The sequence below is a fragment of the Marmota flaviventris genome, chromosome 3 (genome assembly GCF_047511675.1).
Source record: "Marmota flaviventris isolate mMarFla1 chromosome 3, mMarFla1.hap1, whole genome shotgun sequence".
NCBI classification, from domain to species: domain Eukaryota; kingdom Metazoa; phylum Chordata; class Mammalia; order Rodentia; family Sciuridae; genus Marmota; species Marmota flaviventris.
In genome coordinates, this window is record NC_092500.1 from 134,501,760 (window position 1) to 134,523,187 (window position 21,428).

Here is a 21,428-nt window from a genome sequence, read left to right on the forward strand (position 1 = left end):
TACATATTTGTTAGTTTTATGCATATTTTAATGATTCATAATTATGAATCAGTGAGATTCTCATGCTTTGCAGCACTCTAAGTAATCTGTAACATCTTCTATAACTGTTAACAGCTATTAGATAAAAGCAACATGTAATAAAATTTAGTCATTTAATAAAAGTTATCTTAATTTTATTAGATTTTTAATAAAATTAAGGGATTATGTTTTATGTATCCATGAACAAATACCTAAGCAACATAACATAACATGGATTATTGATTTAACATAATGGAATATTTACATGTGATGAAGATGTGATCAAATGTGGGAATGATGTCACCGATAGTATGTATCTTGTAAACTTGGCTCACAGAAAACTTATATTACAGTTGATCAAATATTTAATTATGGCTTGTAGGATATACTAGGTGTTATTTGTTTATCAAGCTAATTAATCTCTTCATTTTATCATGACAGTTGATATCCACCACTGAAGAATATGAGTGTCTTAGGCATGTTCTAAGAAAAAGTTTAGTATATATTTGTAAACTGTAATTAACTCTTTCTGTTCTGACATAAACTTTCTCCTTTTAGTTACAATAATATTTCTTTGAAAGATGAAAAATAAGAGTTTGAATTACATTTTAAAAAATTTCAAAGGATTCCTTTCTTGAGTTAGGATAATTTCTTAATTAATTAGATATATTTAATTTTTAAAAAATTGCTATTTCATAATATAATAGAAAGTTTTGTTCAAACCACAAAATGTGCTCTCATGGAGGGTAATATTTTTTTTCTTGAAAAGAAAAATGTCAGAAAGTATTTTTCCTTTAAAATTTGTAATTTGTTCCAAAAAGAGAGTTAGCTTTTGCCTGGTAGTTAGAAGAAGCTGTGGGGAGATTTAAGGTGCTAATTTCTGTAGCGGTTCTATTACTGATATGCCAATGTTCTGAAAAAAAAAAAAACTAATACTATATTGCATCATAATTATCAGTCTTAATACCATCCCCAATCTCCATTTTCTAATATTCCTGTGTGAAATAGTAAAATAATGTGTATAATTTTCTGTTTTCATATCCAAACACAGAGCTCCTAAAGCCATCATAAAAAGGGTACTAGGAGAAACTGTCGGTTCTAATATTTAGTCTTTGACCTGATTCCCCATGTAGAACTTTGTAGACCTTTGTAATTTCCTGAGACTGGGAGCGTCTTTTGGTCTGAGGTGACTCTTGAGGGGTTCCTGGATGGGGCCTGGTCACCAAGACAAATCAATAATAAGAATTTTGAAAACTTCATCCCCACATCTCATTTTCTGGAGAGAACAAAGTAGGGAATGAAGATAATAAGTGATTATGCCCAGTGATGAAGTTTCCATAAAAATCTCCTAAGTGTAAGTTTCAGACAGGTTGCAAATTATTGATCAGGTGCTGCAAATGTGACCCATCCACTTCAGGCATTCTGGACTCTTCCAAACCTTGCTTTCTGTGTCTCTTCATCTGGCTATTCATTTGTATCCTTTAAGAAATCCTTCATAATAAATGAGAAATAGTAAGTAAACTATTCTTGTGGGTTCTGTGGGTCACCGTCGCACATTTTGGAACATAAGGAGAGAGTCATGGGAACCTCTGCTTTGTAGCCTATTCAGATAAAACTGTAGGTACCCTGTGGTCTGAAGTGAGACAACCCCGCCCACCACACACACTCAATATTTTGGGACTAAGTCCTTATCCTGTGGTGGAGTCTATACTGACGCCATAGTAGTACCAGAATTGAATTGAATTGTAGGATACTCATTTGGTAATAGAGAATTTGACAGTGTGAAAAACAAAACAACCCTCCTGCAAAACCCCCCAAAACATAAACCAAAAACCAAAAACATAGACATGGCTGCTGAAGTGCTGAGTGTGAATATAGAGAAAACTTTTTTCTTCACTCACTCACTTAAGAGTGGTTATTAGCAAAGGGCCTGCAAATCTGCTGGAAAGAATATGTAAATATTTGGTTGAATATTTATTAGAACATTTCAATCCTTTCTTGGAAGTTAAGTACAGTCATAGAATATACATGATCTCCAAAATAAAGCACTCAATTGTGTTCTATTTCAAATTACTATTTAAAAGGTTTGGTAAAAAGTGTAAATAAATGGTTTTGCTTTGATTGCAAATGTCTGGACAACTATATACAGATAATTCAATTGTAAAGGGAAAAAATAAATACTTTTTATTTTTTTTGGTACTAGGATGGAGCCTAGGGGCGCTTAACCACTGAACCACATCGCCAACACCATTTATTTATTTAATTTGAAACAGAATCTCACTAAGTTACTTAGGACTTTGCTAAGTGGCTGAGGCTAGTCTACAACTTGAGATCTTCCTTTCTCAGCCTTCTGCCTTTACATTCACTGGGGCTATAGGCATGGGCTACCATGCCAAGCTACTTTTATTTTTTAAAAAAAGAAATTTCCAACGGATACTGTTGGGGTTTTTTTGGAACCAATGAGGAACAATGTCATTCTGAAAGCATGTACATCATTAGAGTAGATATATGGCTAAAAATAAGTTCATATCATTGCATTAAACCATGTTGGTTCTTGATATATTGAATGCAAAAAGGAAATAAAGACATACAACATCAAATATGTGAGTCCTGATTAATATGTGTTTCTGTGGCATGTGTATTTATTTGTGTGATTTGTTATGAGTATGTGTACAGATATTTGTTTGCACACATAACAATTTTTCTGGTGTTATCCCCAAAGTCAAATTGTAGCAATTCCAGAATGGACAAACTACTAAGAAATCATTTAGGAAAATAGAGCAATTACTGTTGTATCAATTTAAATCCTTTAGTTTTGTTGTTCATATATTTACGAAGAACAAAATATTCAGTTTTTCTTGAGAAGCAACTTTATCAAATATAAATATATATTAAACTCAATTTTATAAAATCACATCTGAATAGAATTGGTATTTAAATAACACATATTTGGAAAATGTCTCTATTCACTGCTGATACTCATACCCCTCCTCTTTGAGCATTTTTTTCTCCAAATAAATGAAATGATAGCATATGAATTTTGATTCTGTTTGTTTTAACTATCACATTTAATCATGGTTACACAGTAGCACCAAAATTAGGACAAAATACAAGAATTACAGGAGAGATTTTTAAATGATATGAGCTCATTGCATGCTTTAAAAGTCTCATTTCTGAGGAAAAATAGTTTCCAACTGCCAAAATTTTGCTGCATTTTCTCCCAAAAGAAATATACCCCAACCCACCCCAAACTAAACAAAAGATACAATAGACTGATTTTTGAATAGATATGTTATCTACAGTTTATAGGACAGACAGTCCATTTAAATAGAAAAAGATTGATTTTACATAAAGCAAGATAGAGTACAAAAGCACAGCTTTTGTAATTTTGGTAATATTGCAATTTTACAAACATATTGCATAGTATGTGTAAGAAAATAGTTCCATTTTTTTAATATATCTCTATATACAAGAAAACATTTACATGAAAGTTACAAAACAAAATAAATGAATAGTGGACCTGATTTAAAGAATTGTATAAATAAGGAAACAAACTCCAAATTACATATCTCCATTGTAAATGAATATCCTTGCACATCTTTAACCCTGTTTGATTTTTATTTATAAATATTCAAATGAAAGAGATATTCAGACTAGAAAAACAAAAAGAATCACAGTTCATTATATCTCATTTCTTTTCCTGTTTTTCATTGACTTTCTCAAAGAGTGGAGTCACATCAATTAACACTTAAAAAATAGCCCTCTGGTTCTAGAAGTATTTCAAATTAATGATATTTAGCAAAGATTTTTAGCAAGCAATGAAGGTTTAAACTCAGCTGAGTTAATCCATCCTGAGCCCATTTTGGCATATGGTCTTTAAATACTGGTTTTATGAAGACCAAGGAACCTATTATGCTTGTATAGAAGATAAGTGGATCACACTAACAGAGATTTTATTCTACAACAAAAGCATTAACTAATGGCTACTGCTCAGAATCCCCCAGGAGGATGTGTACTACCTCGTGTTATAATTATTAGTCCCTCCATTATTTTAATCAATTAGTAGAAGCATCAGTGTTATAGAATTAAATATTGTAGAAATCCCAGTCTTTGGTCTTGACATTTAAACAATTAATGGGCTGTAGTTTGAAACAAAACAACAGTGTTTATGAAGTCATTCCTTAATACATGATTGTGTTAAAGGAATAAAAATACAGTATTATCTTACTTTTTGATAATGATATTTTGAAATTTTCATTATTATAATATGCACTAGTACATAAAGGAAATAATTTCTCCATTTAAATATGATCATGTGAGCAATTATAATTAGATCATAGCTACTGAAGAAGAAGGTGACAAGATCTCAGTCATATGAAACTTAAATGAGTTTGGCTTTGATAGTTGTAGAGAGAATTTGATCATTAAATACCTTCAACTATTTTAATACTTTAATATTATGATATTGATATTATCTGATATAAAAATATAATGTTCATATGCATTAGAAACGCTCCAGATTATTACTGCCTCATACAGAGATAGCATGTTGGCAATGGCATAATTCATTAGGAGTTTTATTTTTCTACGAGGCACTGTCCAATTGAACCATTAGAGTAGTAGAGTATGTAGAAATTTTGAATGACATAACACATTATAAAAAGCTCAGCAATCGACTTTAGTGATAAAAAGATCTTTTCTTCGAAAAACCAATTCCTTTTAGCATGATGGAGATAAAAACAAAACAGTTGACAGAATGCTTACATTGGTAAATAGTTCTATTAACTTCCTAAAGAGTTATTTTGAATGAGACCCAAATACACACTTATCCTTTTTAATATGAACTGTATTCTTGAAGATAGTCAATCAAAGATGATTTTCTCAAAGTGACCTCAATGTACAAATAGTAAGAGCGAAAAATGGAGCACAGGATGAAAAGGTTGGGAGCTGAAAAGATTTGTATTTCAATATTTATTAGCATCTCTTTAACGAATATATGATGATCACAAATGTTAGTTTAAATCAGGCTGAAGATTGGCTGAGTCGTTTCTAAAATGAACCATTAAAATTCAGAAATAAAAGTGACCAAGGAAAACACCTCATTTAAAATATCTCTCTCACAGATAAGTAAACTGGCAAGAGAATTAAATATATTTCTTAAGGAAGTTTACATGATCAGCTAGGGCTAAAACCAGAATTGAAATTCCTGACTTTATTTTCAGAAATTTGAGATAGTGTAAATAAAGATTTCCAAGTTAACATTAAAATTTGAAGTATGTAATTGTCTAAAATTCTTAGATAAATAATTATATAGCAGATTATGAAATTTATGGTGCATAATAAAATATGAAAAAAAATAGAACCAAAAAGTACAGTGTAGAAATTAGATTAAAATAATCAGGAAATTTAGAAGTGCCGTTATTTTTTGAAGTGTTTTATTGAAATATCCGGAAAGGAAAAAAAAAAAAAAGAATAATATGTCTTCTTTTTGTCTTTTTGACCTGCCAAAACTGAACTCAAATACATCTCAGTTTATCCATTTCTGGCAAATAATTTAAAGGCCAAGAATACTCCCAAACCCCTTTATTTCTTCTTTTTTTCCTTTCTAAGCTAAACTATTACAGCTGAGTAGGGTTCATGTAGTATACTTTAAAGGATTTACTTTTCTGAGTGTGATTTAGAGAAGATGAAATTTGCATCATCCAAGTAAACTGAATTTTAGGTACATATGCTCTAACGTAAAAAAAAGTTAATAGATAATGAATCTGTTTGGGTAGTCTGTAATTCAGGGACCTAATGTGTCAAGGAAGAAACAAGTCTTTTGCATTAGGAAATGAAGTACTACTAGGGTCAATCATCTAAGATTTTTAACAGAAGCCTGAACTCGGACTGCATCTTAGATCCTGAGGAATGTAAAACAGTCATGTAATTCCAACCAATTAATGATGTGTAGAAAGTACTCTGTATCACACTTTTTTCTCTTAAACTGAACAGATATTTTTATATCATCTGGACATAATCTAAATCTCTCAAATGGGTCTATACTTTTGAATTCTGTCTGTATTTTTATTATAATTTTGAATTGAAAATCTGACAGTCTTTCCCCTGGAGTTGGTTTCTATCTCCCTTCTTCTGATCATACTTGCCAACTTCTCATCACTTATGATATGTAATTTAAATTTTCAGTGTTCCCATGTACCTTTTATAATATTTTTTTCTGATAACTAGAACATTTTAGAGCTGGAAGAAACCTCAGAAGACATTTAATGTTTTTGTTGATAAGTCAAGTAAACAGAATCCTGCAGATATTCTCAGATTGCTTATGTCAGCTCAACTATTAGTAGAAGATTTTAGAAATAGGGCCAATTATTCATCAATAGAATTGTACCCCTTTGACTAAGAAACTTCTTAATTACTTTAATTTAGATGACTAAAGCTCAAATATGTCTCAAATTAAAGAAAAATGTTTTGCTTGACATAATATAGTAATTAGCACCCATAATTTCTCAAAATTTCTTGTGTTATAATTTGAGTATTTTCCAAAGACTTAATTGTGTGAATTTGTCATACAAAATTCTAATGTTTCAACAAAAACTGTTGTAAATTTTTAAGCAATTGTATGTCGTAAGTCTTATTTCAATATTGATTTAAAGACTTATATAATAACCCTCAAATGCAGATAAATTTCTATTTAAAAACAATAACATTTAAATAGCTGAATTCCAGACCCTTCTTTGAGTAAAGAATGCATTCAGTGAAATTGAATTTTTTCAATTACTAGAAATGATGACTATCCAGACAAGATAATTCTGACCAAATAGTTCACTTTGATGATTTTGTTACCCGATTTTCTCACAACCAAATTACTTTGATAAATTCCAGTCTCCCATTTTGCTCCTTCATATGGAAACAGTCAAGAACCCCCAAAATGAAACTTGAGCATATTTGTTAATAGTGTGCATAGGGGTGAACAGACTGATTGATGTGTGAAAATGAAGAACTTACCTTACAGTAATTAAGTCATCTTCCCATAATAGGAAATATTTAATATAGATTTACCTTCTTGGATTCTGTAGGTTGCAAGAATTTGAGTTAAGGAGTATTATGATAAACAAATCTACATTATTCTGGAATTATTTATTAGAAGCTAATTTACAAAAAAAAAAAACAGTGAAGAATGAAAGGAGCTAGATTTCTGAGGTCAGGGTAGCTTAACATTTTAATAAAAGTGACTAAATGTTTGCAACTGAATATAAATGTGACTAAATTTCTTAAAATATGAATCTAAAAGAGTAAACAACATTTTCAACATGTTTATTAACATTTGTCTTTTGTAGTGTTCAGTCAGAATTTTTTTTATTTAATTTATAATCTCCTTAAACCTTCAATTTTATAAAGTGAAAACTCTGAAGATGATATCCCAATGGAAAGTGAATCCATTCTCAGCATTATGTATCATATTAGTATTTATTTAGATGATGTTTGAATTTTAGCAATCCAAGTCAAGTATAAAGTGAATGGAGCAAACAAAAATGTACTATTAATAAAATTTAGGTGTAAAGGGTAGCATGTGAATTTTTAAGGAAATGATCTATGGATTCCACATCATCGATATTTCCCTCTTAATCCTATCTTATCTTGCAATAAATTAGATGTTTTGTTAAAAGCAAATACGTCACATGCAATAGCCAAGTAAATACTATATAAGGCCATCCAGATATGACAAATGACAGGATAATGGCATTTTGTTAATTCTGTAAAGATTATATTGCTGAGTGCTTTCAAAATTACCTAATGTACAAAATTCTAGACTTAGTAGACAAAGAGTAACAACACATTGGATTTAAAGAAACAAAACTCAGGGAGGGATTCTGTCTTCTTTTGTTTTGTTTTGTTAAAAATCATGTATCGAATTTAATTTTTAGTAAAGCAAGCATTACATAATGCTTCAAAATTTTAAAATTCGGGGATAAAAGTTTACATCCAAAAAGATGAATGGAAAATTGTGCTTTCAAACTGTAGAATTAGTTTTCTTACAGGGTTAACCATTTCATCTTGCCATTGGATACTGGGAATTTCATCTATGTGATGTATATTTATGTGCAGTTCATATCCAGGTTCTGCAAAAATCTAAAACTGTGTGCTTCACTTCATGTAGCAAAGGCACCTATATTATTCTCCCTTTTGAGCAAAAGTTATGATCCAGTTTTCCTGTTGAAGATGATGTTTCCACTGCTATGTCACTCACACTCTCTGTGTTGAGCAGTCTGGTAAATCACAAGAGAAGGTGGTGGCGGATCCCTGCTTATACTGGAAGAAGTCGCTCTGTGGACCATCGGAAGAAGTTCTGGACTGATCACAAGGGAAACCGAGCAGAAGTGTGAAGCAGACGGACAGGAACAAAAGGCTATTCTGGTGTGAGGAGAAATCAGTCACTTCAGCTCCACAAGCAGATGTTGCTACTGGACTGACAAGTGGAACCTACCCCTGCTGGAGAAAGGTAAAGTTTGCCATTGGGGCAGACACAGAGTTCATACACTGTCTGTCGAGAAGTTGAGGAGCTGGTTGAAGAAGATGAATAGGAGCCGGTCGGTAGATTTCCCAGCCGGATGGTATCTGCATTTAAAAATATCTAGGGGGAAAAGAGATTTCATTTTAATTCATTTCAGCCTCCTCCATCCCCGAGAGCTTGCAACATGGTCTGATAAGAGAGACTGAACTACAGACAATTCTCCTGGTCTAGCTGCCATGCTTTGTTGAACAAACAAATTACATTCCTCCAGTATGGTCCAAACACTCTGCAGCTGTCTCCTCCTTTGAGAGCTGGTGCATTCTGACAGAAAGCCCTCAATCTGAAAAGTAATATTGTACAATCTGCTCAAGGGGCCCATCCAGTTTTTCAAACACCACGGAAAATTAATGATTTCAATAGTCTCTCAATTTAACTTCTTGATTTGGCATAGTATAAAGAATGTACAAAAAACCCAAAGATGTCAATAAAGATGACATTACTGAAGAAATGGGCAATTGAGGAAAAAAGATACTTTCTGGTCTATTTTTAAAAATACTAAGAAAATCATGTTGTCTCATATTCTAAAGTTACCTCAAGTAGATCATCAGCCCAATTAACAAGAGATAATTATTATGTAGAGTCAGAATTCAAGCTTCCATGAAATATATTACATGCATTTGAAACCCACTTTGCTGAATCTTTTTGCTTGGAAAATTATCTCACTATTCTTAATCATAGACTCCTACCTTCAGGGACAGCTGATTACATGCATCATATGGTTTTGACATGGTTGAGGAAAATTCCAAAGAAAGAAAAATTGAATCATGAATTTCAATGAACAAAGACACAACTCTCTCCATCAATTTCTTAATTCTATTGTTATGACCTGATTACTGCCTAACTGGCAGTCCTCCCTGTTCCCCTTTTGCCCTTATGTGAGTTTCATTCATTTCTTAATAGGACTCTTGCAATACCCGTTTAACTGGCCTTGTGACTCCATGACTCCATTCCTGTCCGTTTGTCATTGATCTTACTTACTGCTAGGGTATGTAATTTTTTTTTTTTTTTTGGTACTTGGGATTGAACTCAGGGGCACTCGAATACTGAGCCACATCCCCAGCCCTATTTTGTATTTTATTTAGAGACAGAGTCTCATTTGCTTAGTGCCTCACAATTGTTGCTGAGACTGGCTTTGAACTGTATTCTCCCTCTGAAGCTTCCTAGCCCCTCAGATTACAAGCCTCTACCACCATGCCTGGCTGCTAGGGCAAAGTTTTAAAAGATGCAAATCAAACCAGCCAAGCACTCAACAACTCTCTAACAGTCTCCCAGAGACTTGCACTACCTGCCTAATCTCCTCAACACCATCTCCTGCAATTCTCCTTTCCCCACTTCTTGCACTTTCTCCAACATACCAAAAGTATTGACTTCAGAGCTATTTTACTCTTTATTTCCTCAGTCTGAAATACTTTACAAAGGCTTATAAGTGGCGATAGATATAAACTGGGTGCCTGGGAACAAGGGTGGAGAGTTATTTCCACCACTGATCTTTTTATACTCAAAAAATTTTTGAATTGTGGGAATCTATTGAAAACTATAAATAATCCAGAAAAAGGATTACTATACTAAGGGCATAGATATTTCAGACTGGTTTAATTATAAATTTGTTCCAATGTTTGCTAAAAGGTCACCTCTGCACAAATTATTAACTGTATTAAAATAACACTAATCCATTAATCTTTACAACTGCTTGTTTCTATAGTAACAAAACTTTAATACTACTATATTAAGCTTATATTTGTTCATTCATTATTTCTTCTACTTGCAAGTTTGATCCATGAGGGTCAGGCCTGACTTTAGTTCATAGCTACAGATCAGGGCAAAGAACTGTACTAGTGTGTGCTGAGTGACATAATGTTCCTCCTTAACCTTAGAAGTGTCTCTCTTTTGTAGTGTACTAGTACACCCTCCATGAAAGCCAAGTTCATATGCTTTTTTTTCTTCAAGAATCTTCCTTGATAATCTAAGATGAAATGGCTCTTCTCATTTGACCATCACATTGGAATTAATTATTTTTGGTATTTTATGGTGCTGGTCACTCAATATATCATTTTATTTATTTATTATACTTCTCCTACTAAACTATATCCTCCTTAGAGAAGTAGATTCATGGCTGATTTAAAAAAAAATATGTTTTTGTAACTTCTCAGGATGTCTGACCTAGAAATACATTTTCACATAATACAAATAGCTATTGAATAAAGGAATGAATCATAAAATGAATGAATGGTGGCATTTACCAGCAGTGATCAAAGTTACGAAGTCACATTAAACATTTGTGAAATGTTAAAATACATTACTCCATATCTATGTCTGACTTGAAGGATAGGAAAGCAAAGAGATTGAAATGACTTCTGTTTTAATTTTTAAAGAAAATATCTGCTTTTCTGAAGCCAAAGTAATAAGTGCACAAAACTAAATAAAAAAGTGCACAAAACATGGCTATCCACTTTGAAAGCGTGAGTGTTGGTCCTCATTTTTTCTTGCTCCATTTTTCCCTGCTGAGGGACATAAAGGAGTGAAACAAAAATTGTTACACATTTTGGGGTGATCAGTCTTATTCCTCCACAGAGGAAGTGGGATGATTCCTTTCATTAGCTTACTTTGAGAGAGAGCAAATGGGTATTATTCAGTCCCTTTTCCTCAAAACTTTTTTTAATTTTTTTTTATTTGTTCTAACTACATGACAGCAGAATGCTCTTTGATTCATTGTACACAAATGGAGAACAACTTTTAATTTCTTTGGTTGTACACAATGTAAAGTCACAAGCATGTACCTAAGGTAATAATGTCCATCACATTCCACCATCTTCCTACCCCCATGCCCCCTCCACTCCACCCCCTTTGTCCTAATCAAAGTTTCTCCATTCTCCCCACAGCCCGCCCCCATTATCGATTAGCATCCACTTATCAGAGAGAACATTCAACCTTTGTTTTTTTTTTTTTTTTTGAGATTGGTTTACTTTGCTTAGCATGATATTCTCCAACTCCATTATTTACCTGCAAATGCCAAATTTTATTCTCTTCTAATGCTGAGTAATATTCCATTGTGCATATGTACCACAGTTTCTTTATCCATTCCTCACAGCTTTTTAGAAATGGGTATGCTTGCCAAGACCAAACATTCTCAAGCTTTAAGAAGGCCAAAAATATTACAGGGGCAAGCTCCAGATCTGTGAGATTTAGGTCTGCAAATGTGGAGATGAGTTCATTTAGAAGAAATGAAACACCATCTAGAAACACCACCTGGAGCTGGTTTTTAAGCCAAGACACTTTGAGATGTAGATAATAAGCTGAGGAATAAAGAAAGCTAAAGAAAATGTAGAAAAGGAGGCTCATGTGGGATTGATAAAATTATTGCAAGATTCTGTGAATTGTGAATTCATTAGTAAATACTGATAATTAGTGTTGCTAATTAGACCTGAGGGTTTGTAGGGGCTTGCTAACACCAAGCCATACCTCTGGCTTTTACATTTTTGGAACTAGTTGTTTCTTGAGTGGCTGTGGCCTGGGTGAATAAGTGCAGAGTAGTTGTTTCATAAGGTAAGGCTAAAGCTTGCAGGTGGCAGCCTCAGAAAGCAGGCGTCAACTGTGGGCTTAGGCAGAGCAGTGAGCCTCGAAGGACTTGGCCCTGATGTGTGTAGGTTGCAGTGCAGCCACAGCAGAGATCTTTAGTACACACATTTAGGGGCTACTTAGGACAGTATCTGGCTATATGACAATCCTTCATTCCATATAACCTTCCGAGTTTCAAACTGTAGCTTTGCCCACATAAAGGAGACAGATTTTATAATCAATATATTCATTCATATGGAGCCCTTAGAAAGAAAAAACATTCTATTTTCTTGGTTTAAGATAGCAACATAAATCAAGAAGTAAGAAGGGCTGTTTCCCTTTGATTACTTTTGGCACAGTGTTCCTGAGCCTCTCCAGGTCACTGCAATGGGGGTGGGCTCAATCAGCACTTCCTGTTGTTCTAAGTATTTACTATCATGTTCGTTTTCCAGTTCCTAAGAGTGATATGCCTATTCTATATTGCCCTATAAACCACAGAAGCCATTTGTTCTGAAACTCATCCTTGTTGTCAGAAGTGCATCCCTGAGTTTCAAAGTCATATCCCACCATCTTTTCTTTATCCAGAAAGAATTCACTCTCGTCATTCTCACCTGTTGAAAGCAGACTTATCATTCTCAAAGCCTTGACCAATTTTCAAAATAAACAGTCTTCCTCAATGATCTGGATATGTTATTATACTGCATATTCTAGTATGCCACTTATAATACTCCATGTACAGTTATGATGCTTGTTTTTCTCAGGGATAAATCTAAATTCCTTGCAGCAGTCTGTTTGAAATTACTTTGAATATTCTCCAGTGAGGACTTCTATGTACAATTTCATCCTGTCTTTAATCCATTATTTTGAATGCCTGGCTATAATGTGTGTTCTGATATTAAGTAGTAAAAAAAAAACTGTGTAAATGTAGGTACTTTATAACTTTCTATAATGTTTAGTAAGTGATTAATTTGTGGCATAGTTGATGTAGCAAAGAGAACTATTTTATATCATTTCATTTTTTATAGCAGAATTATTTGTTATTTTAATAATATAAAGTGAGGTATCTTTCTGTAACTTCATTTTATTAATATAAAATAAACCACAGGTGAAAACCTTTGCCTACGATTTATTTATAGCATAATATTCAATTGACAGTTAAATGCTAACCTGTAATTGAATCAAAGCATTTTACTTACACATTGAATGAAAGAACACAAGTAAATGATTCATAAACAGGAGCACAACAGAGGTTAATAAACTCTGATATTTATTATGTGACATTCACTATGAATAATTTGAATGAATGGTTATATGACGAAGAGTAACTCTTTGAAAAGGAAGCAAGATATTTTAAAAATTATTTCTGTTTTGCTAAGGCTGACAAAATATCGTAGCCTGCAACTGTAATTTAAAAAAATACCAAAAAGATATATAGATGTACTTTTTAAATGTTGAAGCATATTTATGGATTGTCTATGAGTGTTATCACTAAGTTGCTAACATGAACCTGCCAATAAGTTTGTTTATAAAAGGAAACAAAATATATAATTAAAATTTATCTTGAACTAGCAACTGAGAGAATGGCAGAAAGTTAAGATTCTATTAATTAATCATTCATCTGGAAAGGTGTGAAATACCCAAGAGCATCTTCTTCAGATTATTTTTCCATTATTTTTCTTCTCAACTTGACCTTTGTAAGCTCATGTTAAAAAAAAATAATAAGGAAACACATGAAGGAAGAAAAAACAAATATGCTAGAACAGCAATACAATAGATTTAGAACCTTAAGGACTTTGGGAATTGTAGTCAGAATATACAGTGTGGAATATAAATCATGTATAAGGACTTAAAATAATTAAGGTAGAATTGAAAATAAACCAACAAAAGAGCAACTACCATGATGTCCAGGCAGCTTTGAAAAAGAACAGATGATAATTTTTGAAGAAAATAATAAATCTATACAATTAAAAGACCAAAAATATTTAATACTGGGAAGAATCTTGGGGATGAAGATCTGAATATATAAGCTGGATGAGGCCACAGGAAACCAAGAAAGAGAAACTGGGAACAAGCATCCAAAGTCTTCTAGTAGAATGAAGGGTATAAATTTCTTTAGAGTTTTAGGGAAAGACCACAGTGATAATGGGTGAGAGGTAATAGCTGAAGAGAAAATGCAGAGAAATTTCCAAAATTGACAAAAATGTAAATATGTGGAAACAATAATTACAATATGTATTTATAGCAATTCTAGCAATGACAACATATATGCATGTATGTGTACATGTAACATACATATGTAAATATGCATGTATGCTATATATAATATCCCACATTATAGTGGGTGGAGGTCATCAAACACAAAGGGTTATTTACACCAGGCTTGAGAATATGGATAATATTGAAAGTAATGACAAGACTTAAAGGAGACTCTTCAGGGCAGATAGTGGCATGGAAGAGAAATATTAACATGCGTGTCCTTATCCAAGAAATAAAAATCAAAACAAATAGTAAAATAATCTCTTATTTACCTTCTAGACAAATGTAGATGCTATTCCTACAGAAACAAAATGCTGATATCCAAAGTCCTCCTTGGAAGAAATTTTTGGTTTTGTTTTTAATTTATTTTTAAATAATAAATAAAACCAGAAAAGTTGTACATGTTAATTGGATACTATGCAATGCTTGATATATGTAAACATTGTATAATGCATAAATCAGGATACTTACCAAGTATTTGTGCTCAGATATTTGTCATTTCTTTATGGTAAAAACTTTTATGATTCTTTCTCCTAGCTTTTTGAAATGCACTTTATTGTTACCTACACTCACCCTACCACTAAATAGCACACCCAAACTGCCTGCACCTAGATAATTAAAATGTAGTACCCATTGATCCTTCTTTGGAAAATTTTTTTGAAGACCAAAAGAGAACAAAGAAAACAAAGACTGTCTTCATTCTTGATATCATCTTAATATTAATTATGTTTATGTGTTAATGGTGTAACTTAAAGAATTGAAATGCCCCATTTTAAATTGCCATGTGACTAAATATCTCAGTAGAAAATAAGTGGAGCTGTAACTTAAGAAAATAGTATTAGTTTTAGCAAGTTTCATGTTCAAGTATTAATATTTTCATATTTAAGCTTACTACTCCTGAAGCAGTTGTTTATGTCACACTGGAATCACATGCATAGATCCTGAGAACTCAGCAATAAATGGGTCAATGGCTCTCCTGGGGACTTACCTCCCCCTCCGTAGACTGTAAATGCAGCTCCTTCCTGCAGGTAGCCTTGAAGTCACCTGCAGCAGCGCTCACCTGGACCCCACGAGGAGCTTCCATAATCAAGGATCTGGTAGGTGATTCAAGCCTAAGGGAACAAAAAAATCATGAAAAAAACAAAAACAAAAAAAAATTATTAACCCATTTATCCCATGTCTCAGATAAGCAACGGCTATAAAAACTTAAATTGATCAATGCATTCATCAGTTATAGCAACTTTGAAATAATTTTTATGTTTTTAGATGTCTATCCTTTTAAGAAAAGTACTATAAGAAATGCATTCATGAAATCATGTTCTAGAAATAGGCTGTCATTTCATTTCGAGAATGCCCTGTATTTCAAATTACCAACAGTAGAAAATAGGACCCTAGGACAGCCGAATACTACATAGTAATGTACAATGCACTGACCAGATGTTCTGGGCAGCAGAAATGATGCCCACTTGCCCTCATTGTTCTGTGTATGAAATTCAGCTTTGTCCCTTTCTATCTTGCCTTGAGTTTTAAGAGGTTGACCTCTACACACCATGTCTATTTTGTATCCAATGTCCTATTTACACTACAGCTTATACATGTAAAATAGTCTGTATTGTCCCAGGGTCCTATGTATAGGTCTATTTGTAGTTTTATTCTCACTGATAATAACTGATATACGCACTGATCGTGATGAACATTTTCAAACTATTTTAATGCACCTGTGCCTTTGAACTAGTTGCATAATTGAGAACTTGGGACTTAATATTGACAAAAAAAGAGGAAAATAGCAATGAACTTAGATTAGTCAGCTGAGAACAAGCAACCAACCAAATAATGGGCAGGCACAGATACAAATCTTTGCCATTTCAAGCAAGGATTTAAACCCAAAATGAGTTTTAGAATGGTTTTTTTATTGCCTTATATACTTTTTCGGCTCATTATACAATCTTCATTTGTTCATATCAATTATTTACTCTCATTTGTAATGATTTAGTAGCAATTTCTTATGTTGTTTCTTGGCTCACAAAAGTAGGTCAAGACGAGTTTACATTTTTAAATCTTTTATATATTATCAATATTAATGATGAAGTGTTAATAAATAAATTGGTACAATTTAGGATGTACGTATTCCTTAATAAAAAGTTCCAGCTTCACAAAGAAGAAAACTTGAGTGAAAATCATTAATGCTCTAACTTTGAAGAGTGTGCAGTAAAATTTTGTGAACTTGAAAACTTTTAAGGTACACATTTACCTCTAGAAATTAATTAAATAGTACATTTTTATATCAAATAATGTCTACTGGCCCAGTAAAATGTTCAAAGTGAGTAACATCAGCCTGAGAAAGAAAAAAACAATTGGGAGATAACACACAAAAGCCAGAAAACCGTGATAAAAGGTATGAGTTTCCTAGCCTAATAGAGATTTGTGTGTGTGTGTGTGTATGTGCAATGAAAATGGCTCTGAACTTTAACTAAAACATCATAAGGAAATCGAGAGCAGTGAGAATCTGTTGTTCATTTCACCCATTTAAAGCAGTGCTTTTTAATTTACTGGATAGAGAAAATTTGGAGGAAAATCAACATATTGGTCTCAAAAATTCTCTGCTCTGCTCCCTGAGGCAAAGTTCAAGGTGATGGGGTATTTAATCTTTTGATGTTATAGGTTTGGGGGAGGGTAATGATTAATGTCTGAGAGTAACTGAGGACAAGAGTGCCAAAGAAGGAAACAGGAGTGACTTAAGGTGAAGGAAGTGAGAGAAGAAACTCTTAGCAAATGCCAACAGGCATCTAGCAAGCTTCCAATGAACAAATGCTTTAGCACAGTGTGAACCCTTTGGTACAATGACTCGAGCTCAGGGAAAAAGAACTAGATTGACTAATTGACTGGGCTTAGTTTTTGATATTTAGTACAATAGAGGTCAAAGATAAAATTAGATTTTATAAGAATATTTTTGTTTCTTCTGAAACTAATTATTTTTTGGCTTAAGACATAACTGCTAAATACACATATATTAATGCATCACAGGGTAGATTAAAACATTATCAAAGTGGTAGCAATTTTGCAATATTGTCAAATTGCTCAAGTGCTGAAGTAATTAAGACTTTGAATTAAACAAGTTCCAATTTTATATCTTGTTAATCTTGATAAAACTAAATGTACTAATCATTAAGTAATAATATAATTGCTATGAAGTAGCACTATCTGTTTTGAATGATATCCAATATCCAGGAAAGTGATGTAAATATATATATATATATATATATATATATATATATATATATATATATATATATATATATAATTTAAAATTAATTTTGGAAAAAGTGTTCAGTAAAAAAGTGTTAAATAACAATTATTAGAACATTTGAAGAATTTCTTAATTCTATTTTCAAATGAACACATTGCAGTAGCCAAATATTTCTAGTGAATATGACAGTTAAAGCAAGATTGTAAGTATTTTTATAAGCTTTCTTGACTATTGAATATAAAAAATATACTTTTTTTCCCTGTGGGCAAAAGTCACTACAGGGCAATCATATATATGGAAATCAAAAACAAAACAACTTCTGATTGACATTATTTTGGACAGCAAAATTCATTGTGAACATTTACAGATGCATTATATGTCAATCATCCAATGTCAATGTTTATAATTGCATGATTACCTATATTTACACACACATGCACACGTTAATTATCTGGAGCTGAATATTGTCTCTAGGTATCCAGTGCTAAATAGGAAAAAAAGTCATTTCTTCCCACAAATTCTGTAGAAACTTTGCTCTATGCCTCCATCTAAACTCTAAGAGGGTTGAACTTCTTGCACTTTGACAATTAAAAAAAATCATCTCTGTCTTTTTTTAAGTGCAAGCAATTCCATCACTCCTTTTTTTAAATATTTATTTTTTAGGTGTAGATAGACACAACACAATGCCTTTATTTTTATGTGGTGCTAAGGATGGAACCCGGGTCCCGCCCATGCGAGGCGAGTGCTCTGCCACAGAGCCACAATCCCAGCCCCTCCATCACTCTTTTAAAAGAGATTGCATTAAGGTATTCCTGTGATTACATTAACTAGGCAAAGAACAGTATAGAACAAATAGATCTAGATACAATGTTTAAAAGATCTAAAACAAAAATAAGCATTGTGCATTACTAGCCATGACAGCTTATCAAAATAGGTTGATAACTTTGTAATTATAAATTTCCTTGACTATTTTGTAAATAATATTTTCCCAAGACATTTATTAGAAACCATGTACTTCTAGAAGCTATATTATAAATTGGAGGAAAATAGAAAAGTGTCCTCTATATTGAAAGTGTTGCTCACAATATAAAGTCAGGCAAATTATTCCCAAGAAGTAGTCTGTGAAATCCAGGTATAAACTCACTGAAACTTAATTACTATGTGCAAGAGTTATGTCAATCTAATGAGAGAATTAAGTGTAGGAGTCTGAATAACTATTCATGAATTCTACTTCAAATTTTAAATCAGTTTAAATTATCCAGGGCTCAGTTATTCGAATAAATAAAATTATAGTCATAAAACACTTTAAAAATAGAATATTGCAGTCATAAGAAAATATTAAATTTATCTTCTTTGTTAGTTATCCATATAATTGCAATAATGTAAAAAAGCTAATGTTCATAATGAAAACTTATTCTGTACGTAAAACTCTGAATTGATGATCTCTTAATCATCACACTAATACTAAGAAGTGGACTCTCCAATTATCTATATTTTATCTACAAAGTACTTGAACATTAGGTTGTTTGGGTTTTTCTCAGGTTTATGAAGCTAGTGCAAAGATCCCAGGATTGCCAAAAAAAAAAAGGTTGAAAAACAATGTTAGACAAGTAAAAAACTTACAGCTATAGTAATCAAGATCATGCTGGCATAACAAAATAATGGAATAAAATAGCAGATAAATGGATTTTTACTTGTGTGGTCATCTGATTTTTGACAGAGGCCATAATGATGTTAGAATAATTATCAATATCTTTGAATAAGATGAGCCTCAATATCTATCACACATTATTGTCAAGAAAACTCTAAAACATAAGGCTTTGAAAGGAAAATATCTTTGTGAATTTGAAGTAGGAAAGATTATAATAAAAGTAAAAAAAAGTAATAACTAGTAAATACCTTAAAATATAGCTTATGATTTCAATATTAAGAGCACTTTTTCAAAATAACCATTGATAATGTGGATATATAACAGAGAATAGGGAATAATATCCACAAAACACACATATATCACAAAAGACTGACATAAAGAAACAGAAATTATCCCCAACTCAAACATTTAAATATAAAAACACAAACATAATGTGAACAAAAGATTTGAACAAATTAAAATGATACATAGTTGTCCCATACACTTACATACATGAAAAAGTGATTAATATTAGTAGCCATCAGATAATGAACAGCTATAAATAGTACCAGTAAACATCCACTAGAAAGACTGATTAGCAAGATTGCTAACATGGCATATTGGTTAGGAAGAGCAGAAACTGAAAATTTTATCTTTTTTTGATGGAAAGGTAAGACTACAATCCTTTGGAGAATTTTGGCATTTTTACACAAAATTTAATATATGCAGAAATATACCATGTATGTCATTTACAAATGCACACACAAATATTTAATATTCATATAATGGAACATTGATCAACAATAATTAAGAAAGATGTATCTATGCAAATAGGATCAAGGACAGATGTCAAAGATAAGTGGTGTAAATGAAATTTTACAAAGAAAAGTACATATTGCTTGATTGATTTATTTTTAGTATTAAACAAAGCTAATCCATTATTTAAGAAAAAAGTGACAATAGAGATTACTATTGTGTGTGGTGTGGAGGTTCAGTGGACATGAAGAAATGGTCTTAAATAATGGTAGTAATTTATATCTTTAGATGTATCTGAGTTACACGAGTGTATTTATTTGTCAAAACTCAGTGAATGCACAATTGACCTTTGTGCAATCGCATTACATGATTTAAAAAAAAAAGAAGCTATAAAATTATCTTGAATACTACTTCCCAATATACACATTGAAATGATCAGGGGGGAACATATGTGTGAAATTAATGTTGAAATCAGTAAAAATTAAATATACTGTTGGATGTATGGTAGAATGGATATATATATATGATTAAATATATGTAAGAAAATTACAGTGGATTGATTTACATGGTGGGTATGTGGATGCTTATAATTTTGAGTGCATTTGAATGTTTCCACAGTGAGAGACCGAAAAAGAAGGTATGGTCTTATATTCTTATAAGATTATTCATTTCTAAATATCTGTTTTCCTAATAAAATTTATAAGAAAATGTTATGGAAATATAAATATGAAAATTGTTCTTTCTTCCTGATGTTTCTCATTGACAATATTAAAAAGGAATGATGAATGTTCATTAATGACATATAGGAATACTTTTTAAAAACACATTTTTGTTGCTAAATTATTATTTTACTATGAAAGCCATATTTCACATAATCAGTATTTTACAATTATTTCAGAGTTAAGAATATAACATAAAAAGAATATCTGACTTTTACTTGTCTGAAAATACAAAAATTAGGTATGTTTTTCAGAAATATAAACTCCTAGATAATAAAAATGGCAATAGTTTTAAAAATAAATATATGTATTAAAATTGCCACAGAAATTCAATAGAGTCTTTTTAAACTCAAAAGACTATGTTAAAAATTTGGAAAAGATAAGTATAGTTGGTGCTTAGCAAAAATTTTCAATAAAGAGAAAGTAATCCAGGCACAATGGCACACTCCTATAATCCCAGCAGGAGGCTGAGACAAGAGGATTGAGAGTTCAAAGCCAGACTTAGCAATGGGAAGGCCCTAAGCAACTCAGTGAGACCCTGTCTCTAAATAAAATACAAAATAAGGATGAGGATATAGCTCAGTGGTTGAGTGCCCCTGAGTTCAATCCCCAGTACTCAAACCCCAACAAAAGAAAGAAAGTGAGACTTTTTAAAAATTAGACCTAGCATAATTA

General features: G+C 32.0%; 1 protein-coding gene and 1 pseudogene across 2 annotated transcripts in view; one reads left to right on the forward strand and one right to left on the reverse strand.

Annotated features, from left to right (window-relative positions):
• LOC114107296 (tRNA methyltransferase 10 homolog A-like) overlaps window positions 1-8,402 on the forward strand; it is a 31,347-nt pseudogene extending 22,945 nt beyond the window's left edge.
• A 53-nt stretch (window positions 8,403-8,455) lies between these two features.
• Window positions 8,456-21,428, reverse strand: part of Sgcz (sarcoglycan zeta) — a 461,601-nt gene continuing 448,628 nt past the window's right edge. For both annotated transcript variants that reach the window (XM_027954701.1, XM_027954699.2), the window contains 2 exons: window positions 15,390-15,513; window positions 8,456-8,650 (listed from right to left, as the gene is read on the reverse strand). In XM_027954701.1, coding sequence (XP_027810502.1) covers window positions 8,456-8,650; window positions 15,390-15,513 — 319 coding nt within the window. The remainder of the gene's footprint in view (window positions 8,651-15,389; window positions 15,514-21,428) is intronic.